This window comes from Lepisosteus platostomus, chromosome 4 (assembly GCF_059453375.1).
Source record: "Lepisosteus platostomus isolate fLepPlt1 chromosome 4, fLepPlt1.hap1, whole genome shotgun sequence".
NCBI classification, from domain to species: Eukaryota; Metazoa; Chordata; class Actinopteri; order Semionotiformes; family Lepisosteidae; genus Lepisosteus; species Lepisosteus platostomus.
This window is the reverse complement of record NC_142614.1, coordinates 5,676,688-5,687,182: the sequence shown is the minus strand read 5'-3', so window position 1 is coordinate 5,687,182 and position 10,495 is coordinate 5,676,688. Positions and strand designations below refer to the sequence as shown.

The 10,495-nt window shown below is 58.4% G+C and overlaps 1 protein-coding gene across 5 annotated transcripts in view; it reads right to left on the bottom strand.

Moving 5' to 3' along the window:
* The window catches only part of actn4 (actinin, alpha 4), a 35,978-nt gene continuing 25,483 nt past the window's right edge, over positions 1 to 10,495 (bottom strand). For 2 of the 5 annotated variants that reach the window (XM_088627757.1, XM_088627756.1), the window contains exons 9-22: positions 9,777 to 9,869; positions 9,176 to 9,406; positions 8,184 to 8,331; positions 7,651 to 7,801; positions 7,370 to 7,478; positions 7,135 to 7,275; positions 6,731 to 6,913; positions 5,811 to 5,945; positions 5,250 to 5,429; positions 4,336 to 4,482; positions 3,165 to 3,245; positions 2,492 to 2,557; positions 1,970 to 2,128; positions 1 to 1,242 (exon numbers count right to left, since the gene is read on the bottom strand). In XM_088627757.1, the coding sequence (XP_088483883.1) occupies positions 1,084 to 1,242; positions 1,970 to 2,128; positions 2,492 to 2,557; positions 3,165 to 3,245; positions 4,336 to 4,482; positions 5,250 to 5,429; positions 5,811 to 5,945; positions 6,731 to 6,913; positions 7,135 to 7,275; positions 7,370 to 7,478; positions 7,651 to 7,801; positions 8,184 to 8,331; positions 9,176 to 9,406; positions 9,777 to 9,869 (1,983 nt within the window). In that variant the 3' untranslated portion in view covers positions 1 to 1,083. The remainder of the gene's footprint in view (positions 1,243 to 1,969; positions 2,129 to 2,491; positions 2,558 to 3,164; positions 3,246 to 4,335; positions 4,483 to 5,249; positions 5,430 to 5,810; positions 5,946 to 6,730; positions 6,914 to 7,134; positions 7,276 to 7,369; positions 7,479 to 7,650; positions 7,802 to 8,183; positions 8,332 to 9,175; positions 9,407 to 9,776; positions 9,870 to 10,495) is intronic. The other 3 variants (XM_088627753.1, XM_088627755.1, XR_015935705.1) reach the window with 2 other exon arrangements.

Sequence of the window (10,495 nt, the reverse complement as noted above, 5' to 3'; positions counted from 1 at the left end):
TTTTGACTTTAATTTATTTTATTTAAACCTCGAGGATGAAAACTCCCCCCCACCCCCCTCCATAGTCCTTGTGTGCAGACCTCAGTGATAATAGAATATATATAGAATATAATGAACTGAAAATCATTTGCATAGATTAGAAACAGTAATTTCTTTCCTTATATTAAGACAATACGGAATGTTTCTTTTAATAAGAGTCTCCAGCTCCGCTCGCACTCCCAGTGCAGAGCGAGAGAGCGAGAGAGACAGAGAGAGAGAGAGGGGGAGGAGGGAGAGACAAGACTCTCCTGTCCTGGAAGAGCTGCAGAGGGGAGCCCGGCCACGCCTTCTCCCTTTGCCTGGGTCTGGCACAGCCCCGCCATTTCTTTTAACTCGTTTTGAGCAAAAGATGCTGTCAACTGGGGGGGGAAATAAAGCCCAGGAGCAGCCCGGCTACAGCCAGCGCACTGGTCGCCTGGGCGAGGACGCCAGCGCACTGGTCGCCTGGGCGAGGACGCCAGCGCACTGGTCGCCTGGGCGAGGACTCTGAGGTCACCTTGCAGCCAGTACCCTTTGCATCAGCGGTGGCCAGTCTAAAGGCCGATGTGTCCCCCCCTGCCAGTGTCCCGGGGCTGGAGTTAGCGAGGCACCGGCCTAGAGACTGAGCTCCCCCGGGGACTCGCAGGAGACGGGCAACAGTCAGGCAGAGGGGGACCCTGGCCAGAGCCTTCGAAAACCAGAGCGTTCTCGCCCCGATCGCGGGGCCTGCTCTTCTGTTTTCCCTCCCCCCCCGGGTCTCTCTCTCTTCCGTGCGCCTCCTCTCCGTCACCCTGCTGATAAAGGAGTCGGAACCACCCCAGGCAGAGAGCAATCTCTCTCTCCTACTCTCTCGTTGTACTGTGCTTTTCTCTAATAACCCCACCCGAAAACAACACCCCGTCCCTGCCCTGTCCCGACCTTTCAAAAATATAGCATCATGCTAGCTGGATAGTAAGAGACCCCCCCCAACCCCCCTCCCTCCCTCCCGCTCCCCCCATTCTTCTTCCCAAGCGACATAATCCTCTTCTCGCTCCTCCCCTCCCTGGAGGGGTCAGAAGTGAGGGTTCAGAGGTCACTCTCGCCGTACAAGGCAGTGGAGAAGGACATGTAGTCGAGGGCACCGGGGATGGCATTGGGGCCCATGTAGGGCGCCATGCGGGCGATGCAGTACTCCGCCTGGTCTGGGGGCAGCTCCCGGCGCAGCTCCTCTGCCGTGATGTAGTTCTGCGAGAGAGATGCAGATGGTTGCGTTAGCGTTATCAGTGAGTCCGTTTCAGCATATGAGCAAGTGATGAGTGAATCAATGTGTTGGCGCACAAGCGCTGGGCTCAGCACGCTCGTGAGTCAGTGAATCAGCAATAAGGACTCACGACGTCCGTGCCACCATTGCATCAGGACACCAGTATGTCCAATATTGCCTCAGCTTGTCAGTATGTTAATGCTTCAGTGTATCAGCAGATGAGTAGAGCATCAGGGCACTGGTGCGGCAGTGTGTGACTGTCAGTACAGTGTCACAGTGCTGGTGCAGCGGTAAGTGTCAGTACCCCAGGTCAGTAGAGTGTCAGAGCACTGGTGCAGCAGTGAGTGTCAGTACCCCAGGTCAGTAGAGTGTCAGAGCACTGGTGCAGCAGTGAGTGTCAGTACCCCAGGTCAGTAGAGTGTCAGAGCACTGGTGCAGCAGTGAGTGTTAGTACCACAGGTCAGTAGAGTGTCAGAGCACTGGTGCAGCAGTGTGCGACTGTCAGTATGGCAGGTCAGTAGAGTGTCAGAGCACTGGTGCAGCAGTGTGTGAGTGTTAGTACCACAGGTCAGTAGAGTGTCAGAGCACTGGTGCAGCAGTGTGTGACTGACAGTATGGCAGGTCAGTAGAGCATCAAAGCACTGGTGCAGCTGTGTGCGAGTGTCAGTACATCAGCGGACGTGTGCATCCAGGTACCAGCGTGACTCTCACCTTGTCCCCAGCCAGGATCTTGAAGGAAGCGATGACCTGGTCAGCTGTATCAGTGTCAGTTGTCTCTCGGGACATGAAGTCGATGAAGGCCTGGAAGGTCACCACCCCGCTGTTGTTGGGGTCCACGATGCCCATGATGCGTACAAACTCAGCGTCACCCTGGGACAGGAGTGTGGGGTTAGAAGTCGAGTTCAGAAACACGGTTTATCTGTTGTACTGACCCCTTGATCTCAGGGATGCCTCGTACATTTAAGAACTGTTGCTGCATTAGTTTAATTTAATGTTGCTGCATTAGATGCATGTTCAGGCACAGATCTCAGCTGATTAGTCAAACAGTATTCTTACTAGCACAACTGCTCATAATCACAGGGCGGGGAAAGCAGTCAAGAGACTCCAAGTGCGTGTCAGGTTAACCCGTTTTGGGTTTTACCCGATGCAAATGGCCTCTGTCTTTCTGTTTAGAAGACGACAAGAAAAGCCACTTGGATTTCACAGCAAGCTCAGCGAGGAAGGCAGGCATACCAGGCTGTATCCCGTGGAAATTAGGAGCGCGCGGAAATCATCTGAATCCATCATTCCTGTGCGCTTCTGTCCCAAAGAGAGAGGAGCAGCAGAGGACGACGAGGGGGCAGGAAGAGAGACTCCGGAAGGAGGGAGATGTCGAAGAATTGCAGGAGGAAAAGCAGAGAGGAGGAGGGCAGGGAGGCAGGAGGAGAGAGCAGTGAGGATGAAGAGAGAGGAGATCAATGGACAGGGAGGAGGAGAGAGGGGGCAGCAGGAAGGGAAGAGCAGCAGGTGGGTCACAACACAGGACAAAAAAAGAACAAGAAAAGCAGAGAGAAGTTAAAAGACGTAAAAAAAAAATGCAGCAGAGCTCAGGGGCAGCAGGGCCAGACCGAGGCAGCGCAGCAGAAGACAGGGAAGGGTATCCAGAGCCAGAACCCAGAGCAGGAGGGGGAGGCAGAGAGCGAGAGAGAGTCGGTGTGCCGTTTGTCACTGTACATGCCTTGGAGCTCCAGCCCCTGAGAGAACAAAAACACGCAGGGCCGAACTACGGTCTATGAGGTGTTTGTGCCTGCTCCGTTGTGTGCCTGGTGTATTCGCTATTTTGCCACGGGCACCTGGCAAAAGTACCCCCCCACTTCTCTCTCACTCCCATGCCCTCCCTCAGCAGCTCCGCTGCACCCTGTTGTACCTGTTTGTTGTTCTCCACGTCGTATCCCAGGCTGATGAGACAGGCCTTGAACTCCTCCGCCATCAACGCGCCACTGTGATCCTTGGGGGCAGGGAAGGCAGGCCAATCGCAGGGTGGGTGGAGGGTGGAGGGTGGAGGCGTGGGCGGATGGTCAGGTGATGAGCCCGATGAGAGGGGAGGGGTGACATGCGGACATGAGGGTGAGACACAAAACATGTCAGCTGTTCCTCCCCGACACACACACACCAGATTAAAATGAGCACAGATGAAGACAGAACCCCTGTGGCCTGTCAGGGGACAGACAGGATGTGTCTGCAGACTGTAGGATGGATGACAGAGGGGCGGGGGGGCGCAGGGGAAAGGAGGCCTCTCGTTCGGCTGATCCGCTGGATCTCATCCAGTTGCAGATAATAATCTGGCTCCATCCTTAACCTCCGAACTCTCCCCTTGGCTCCGGTCCTGCGCTCACTGTAACCAGGACTGAACCTCGGACTCCTGGTGACCGAGCCTTTCCTGTCGCTGCTCCAGTGTTTCGGAACGACCTTTTTCCAACTCTCCAAGAGAGAGATTCTCACCTTTTCACTAGGGCCTAGAGTCTGACTGCCCTACAGTTTACCCCATATGTTCTTCATCATCATCATCGTCATCATCAACAACAATAATGGAAACCTCTGAAGCGCTAAAGGGCACAGGAAGCCCCAGCCGCAGACCAGAAGAGACTCAGCTACACAACGGGCTGTTTAATCTCGATGCCAGCCAGGGCAGTGCCAGTGTCCAGCACCACACGAGTCAGGGCTGGAGAGCAGGACTCACAGGAACAGCTCTGCTCTTCATGAACACTGATACACTGATGAACAGATGCAGATCGTGTGAAAAGCCACAGCCGCTCGAGAGACATGCTGTAGCTGTCCTGTAAAAACACCTTGATTCAGCTGGCTCCCCCCACGCTAAAACCCCCTTTCCTCCAAACACGGGGGCGTTTCTCATGTTTCATCACAAGAAGGCCCGCGTGTGGCGGCCTTGCAATATACCCAAGACCGCCAACTCAAGGATCTGCACCAAGCTGTGCTGCAGGCCGAAGGTCAGGGTACTCCAGCTACGGCTGTGTTCGTGCCTGCTCCGGGTTGAGCCCGGCATTGTGTCGCCTCCGTGCCCGGGCCTGAACCCTCACCTTGTCGAAGTGGTTGAAAGAGGCCCGGTACTCGTGCAGCTGCTCCTGGCTGATGCCCTTGGCGTCGCGGGTCAGGATCTGGTTCTCGATCTCGTTGATGGTGCGGGCGATGGTGGTCAGCAGCTGCTCCCAGCCCACGCGCAGATGCTGCACAGACAGAGGGAGACGGTGAGGAGCCCTGCACCTGATGTGCAGGGACTGCAACAGCGCAGACAAGAGGTGGACAGAGAGAGAGCTGGGGGTACAGAGAGAGACTGGGGGTACAGCGTAAGAGCTGGGGGTACAGAGAGGGACACAGGGGTACAGTGAAAGAGCTGGGGGTACAGAGAAAGAGACTGAAAGGTACAGTGTAAGAGCTGGGGGTACAGAGAAAGAGACTGAAAGGTACAGTGTAAGATCTGGGGGTACAGAGAGGGACACAGGGGTACAGTGTAAGAGCTGGGGGTACAGAGAAAGAGACTGAAAGGTACAGTGAAAGAGCTGGGGGTACAGAGAAAGAGACTGAGAGGTACAGTGTAAGATCTGGGGGTACAGAGAGGGACACAGGGGTACAGTGTAAGAGCTGGGGGTACAGAGAAAGAGACTGAAAGGTACAGTGAAAGAGCTGGGGGTACAGAGAAAGAGACTGAGAGGTACAGTGTAAGAGCTGGGGGTTCAGATAGAGACACAGGGGTACAGTGAAAGAGCTGGGGGTACAGAGAGGGACAAAGAGGTACAGTGAAAGAGCTGGGGGTACAGAGAAAGAGACTGAGAGGTACAGTGTAAGAGCTGGGGGTACAGAGAGAGACACAGGGGTACAGTGAAAGAGCTGAGGGTACAGAGACAGCAGGGTACAGAGAAAGAGCTGGGGGTACAGTGAAAGAGCTGGGGGTACAGTGAAAGAGCTGGGGGTACAGAGACAGGCAGGACCCTACCTCCATGGTGTAGGTGGTGTACTTGTTGTCGAAGATGAGTGCCTCCTGGATCTGCTGGTGGTCGCCCTCCAGCTGGTCGATGTTGGGCTTGTAGTCGATGATGCTCTGCTCGTACTGGCGCAGGTGCGTCAGCTGGTCCTCCAGCGTGCCGTTCATCTCGATCGATATCCGCCCGATCTCCTGCGCAGCGGGGAGCCAGGGGCACGAGTCACACACGTGGCACGGGGGACAGGTCCCGACCTGCCCCCCCGGGAAGAGCAGGTGCACCACGCTGCCCGTGCGGAACGCCACAGGGACGCTCGAGGGAAGCCCAAGACCCCAACACACCCCCCCACCCCGTGAAGGCACAGGTCCAAGAGGAACAAACCCACTGTTGGACAGAACTGAGCCTCAACCCCTTACTATCCAGCACAACACCAGCAGAAGGGAAACCGATGACCCCCCTGGCGACCCCCCCCCCCCACCATATCCCACAATCACCCCAGCCTGCAAGGAGGAGAGCGAAGGGGGGAGGCCGACAGTCGGGGGCACGGCCGGGCTGGGGAGCAAACGGGCTCTCACCTCCATCTTCGTCTGGATCCAGGGTCCCACCATGTTGGCCTGGTTGGCGAACTGCCGGCGGAGGTGGTCGTTGGACTGTTGCCGTGACAACTCTTCCTGGAGCGCCTGGTCGCGCTGGGGCACCAGCTGCTGTACCTGCACCAGCCAGCGGGGGGGGGGGAGACAGCATCAGTACGTTTGCCCAGACAGAGACACAGACCAACACCCCGTGACTGACACTGCACCTCAAGGAAGAGGACAGGCGGACTCTACAGACAGGAGGACAGGCGGGCTCTACAGACAGGAGGACAGGCGGGCTCTACAGCCGGCCGACGGGCGGACAGGAGGACAGGCGGGCTCTACAGACAGGAGGACAGGCGGGCTCTACAGACAGGAGGACAGGCGGGCTCTACAGACAGGAGGACAGGCGGGCTCTACAGACAGGAGGACAGGCGGACTCTACAGACAGGAGGACAGGCGGGCTCTACAGACAGGAGGACAGGCGGGCTCTACAGACAGGAGGACAGGCGGGCTCTACAGACAGGAGGACAGGCGGACTCTACAGCCGTCCGGCTGACAGACAGGACAGGCGGACTCTACAGACAGGAGGACAGGCGGACTCTACAGACAGGAGGACAGGCGGACTCTACAGCCAGGAGGACAGGCGGACTCTACAGCCGTCCGGCTGACAGACAGGACAGGCGGACTCTACAGACAGGAGGACAGGCGGACTCTACAGACAGGAGGACAGGCGGACTCTACAGACAGGAGGACAGGCGGACTCTACAGCCGTCCGGCTGACAGACAGGAGGACAGGCGGACTCTACAGCCGTCCGGCTGACAGACAGGAGGACAGGCGGACTCTACAGACAGGAGGACAGGCGGACTCTACAGACAGGAGGACAGGCGGACTCTACAGCCAGCCGACAGGCGGTCCCCACCTTCTCCCACTGGCTGTTGATGGCCTGGGGGGTGATGGAGGTGTAGGGGTTGTTGCCGCTGAGCCGGATGTTGTTGTACTGGGCGATCTTCTGCACCTCGCTCTGGATGCCCTGGATGGACTCACGCTCCTTATTGGCCTCGGGCAGCGTGGCCTTGAACTGCTCGTGGGCCGAGATCAGGCCCTGGGGACAGGAGAGAGAACCGCAGAGTTCAGCGACGACGGCCAGGATGTACCTGCACAACCTCCTTCCTCGTGGAGTTTTCAGCTGGAAAACTGGAGCTGCTTTTCACCGGGAATTCTCTTTTTCAAGAAGCACCCCCAGACGCCCACAAACCCCTGCAACCTCCAACGCCCTGTTACCCCTCTCCAGACCCCTCTCCAGCCCTCGAACCCCCTCCCCACCTGGATCTCCTCGATGTTGTGGACGATGAACATGTCCTGCAGGTCCTCCATTGCCCCCTCCATCCAGTTGTTGAAGGGCGCCGCCCTCTTGGCGTACTCCAGGTACAGCTCGTCGATGGACTCCAGCTGCTTCTCCGTCCTCTGCCAGAGAGGAGGGAAAGGCTCCGTTAGCGACGCCCAGCGTTAGCCCCAGGGGCAACAGAGCGCAGGGATCCTGCAGGAGGCCTGGCCCTACCTCCAGAGACTCGCGGCGGCTCTGGGTGAGGGTGCCCAGCCGGTCCCACTGGTCGCAGATCTTCTGGCAGCGGGCGTTCACGCTGGGAGAGTCGTAGTAATCCAGCTCACTGAAGGAGGGGAGGGGCGCAGACGCACACCGGGAAGACGGAAGAAAAGAGGACTTGCTCAATTATACAAAAGACGTCAAAGTTAATCAAATGTGTGCCTACAACAGAACCCCAGACCCACTCTGACCAACGTGGCCCCCCGGATTTCTCGTGCCCCCCCCCCCCCACTCACTTGAGCTCCTGGGCGATGGCGGCGATCTGCTCCACTCTGTCCTGGTGGGCAGCCAGGTCGCTCTCGAAGGCCTCGTGCTTCTTCAGCAGGGCCTTCACCTCCGAGAGAGAGGCCGTCTCATAGTCCTTCTGAGTCAACATGGCCTCCTTCCCTGAGGGGCAGAGACAGGGGTCTGTCCACACGCTGACACTGCACTGAGCCGATATGTTGTATCATACTCTGACAACCATGTATAGAATGTATTTTTGCAGTACAGAACTACGGTTATTATGCATTATGGAGTATGTCAGTATTGGTGTTATCTCAGGTGGGTAGCTGCGTCAGCATGCGTAGGCTGCAAAGGAACAAGTAATAGGTTTATTCCATGCTGAAAAAAAGAAGAAAGAGCCCGTGGAGCTTTCTTCAGGTGTTATCTCGGTGTGTATTCCACGACTCTCTGGTTCGATCTGCACGGGATCTGTAATCCACACCAGGAGGAGAGCAGTGCAGGGGTGGCGGACGGGGTTCGAGAGCAGCGAGCGAGCGAGCCGTACCGTCAGTCCAGCCCTCGTGGATGGCGGCCTTCTGCCTGAACTTCTCGGCCAGGTGGTCCAGCCTCTCCAGCCGGCGGATCTCGTTCAGCAGCCACTCCTCGTAGCCCTTCTCGGCCTGCTCCAGGCTGTGCCAGGCGTTGTTGATGTCCTGGACACACGCACACGACAGAGGAGGGGGCATCAGTGGCTGCGCCCTCCAGCTCCAGAGCTTCACACAACCGATCTGACTCGCGGGCGGCACTGTCGGCCCGCACAGCCTTGCCCAGCACATCGGAGAGGCCCGTGACACCCCCACCCCCCCGTGCTCAGACCGGCTCAGAGCCCGTTCCACGCACACACCTCGGGGCTGTGGAGTCTGTAAACTTCGTGATTCCGCCCACCCCATCTCTCCCTTTTTATAGCGCAGAATGAGATGGTCCGAACTGGGGCCTTTAGAAATACACACCTGATGGACACAAGGAGTGCCCAAAGCTCATGTGGTGCCCACCCCTTCGCACCCATAGAAAAGAGATCAAAACCGGAGCGACCTTGAGACACAATACAAAGCATAAAAGGGAGCAGGTACCACATGGCATGTGGCCTAGCTCAGCCTGGTCTCCTTCGCAGGGCCTGATGCAGCTGCTCACACAGCACACCAATGAGATGAAAGTCTCCGCAGGACGAAGGGGCAGTTAGGTGCTGCTCAGAGTGAGAAGGCCAGAGCTAGAGACCACACTGACCGCCAGCTCAAGGATGTGCCTGACGACGCTTCTAACAGACCCTTCGCTCAGCTGCACGCCTCGTTTTCCTGAGAGCCGAGAGTGAAACACAGCAACGGAGAGGAATCGGGCCCGCATCTTTCCTATCTGACAGAGAGACAGTGCTCCGTCCCAAAACGCAGCAAAGAAGAACAGCGCGTGGCCGAAGTGTGTGCGTGGGGGGGGGGGGGGGGGTCTTTCTGCACGGCCGCTCGACGGGGCCGGAGCCCCAGGGGCAGCGGCGGGCTCGCTCACCGAGACCATCTTGCCCTCCGAGGGCATGAAGGCGGGCCGGTTGCTGAGGCGCAGCTTGGTCTGCAGGGTGTTGAAGTTGATCTCCAGCTGGCACTTCTCCTGCACCTTGGGCGGCTTGTGGACGCGCCGGTAGTCCCGGAAGTCCTCCAGCTTCTGCTGCATCTCGTGCATGGTGCGCTCCGGGGCCCGGTTCTCCAGCCAGGGGATGGTGCGGCGAATCCACTCCAGCAGCTGGGCGGGAGAGAGATGGGGGGGGGGGGGGGGTGGTTAAGTCCCTGCAGGGGCCGACACACGGGCACACGGACAGACACAGACTCAAAGGCACGGGGCCACACGCGGAAATGCAAAGGGGAGTTCGACAGACAGAACAGGGAAAACGTTTACACAAAGAGTTGCAGAAGGCTGGAGCGGGCGCCCGAGCCTGGGGGCTCTTTACGAAGTAGCTGGATGACACCAGCCGGAGAACGAGCCACCGAGCGGGCAAGGCGGGGCGGGCGAGCTCTCTGCTGCCGCCCTGCTGACGGTGCTGGGAGAGACGAACGAGAGACAGGCAGCTCTAGGGGCTGCTGGGAGACGGACACGGAGAGACGCGGGTACTTACGTCACTGGCCAGCTTCTCGTACTCCTCCATCAGGTGCTCGTTCTCCTGGTTGACCGCCAGCACCTTGCAGATGCGATTGGCTGCCGTCTCGGCCTGTCAGGGAGCACAGGTGTCAGCGCAGGGCGGGCCTGGGTTCCAGGCCGCGGGCTGTGAGGAATCCCTCGGCAGCAGGCGGCTTCGGGATTCCTCCGCGACTTCCTGATGTCACAGATTACTTTCCCTAGCAGAATACAGCCCGAGACTCCCCATGGAAGCGTCGGGGGGGAAACTCCGGCACGCAGTGGAAGAGCCGGCTGTCTGGCGGCTCAAGGAGGCACAGGGCCGAGCCTCCCCCAGGCTGCCACGGGCTTCATGCGTCAGCTCCTGCCTGCGTACAGCGTGCAAATATAAAGGGGCCCCCCACCCAGTGACACGGGGGAGCCCCAGCAGCCCCAGCAGCCCAGGGACTGGGGTGGGGGACGATCTATCCTGCACGCGGCTCTGCGTTCTTACTCCTCCCACCTCAAAACACGAAATGCCCGAGGTGCCCACGGCAGACACGACTCCTGGGAGTGCTGGCGTCCCGGGCTGGGGACTGGGGGCTGGGGGGAGGTGTGCCCGGAGAGCAGGACGAGCCTCTGGACTCGTGCAGCTCAGACATCTTCCTATCTGCTGCTCCCAGAGGTGTGAAGTACGCAGAGGGGCGTTTTCCCAGTGTGTTTTTAAACTGGTTGTGCTGT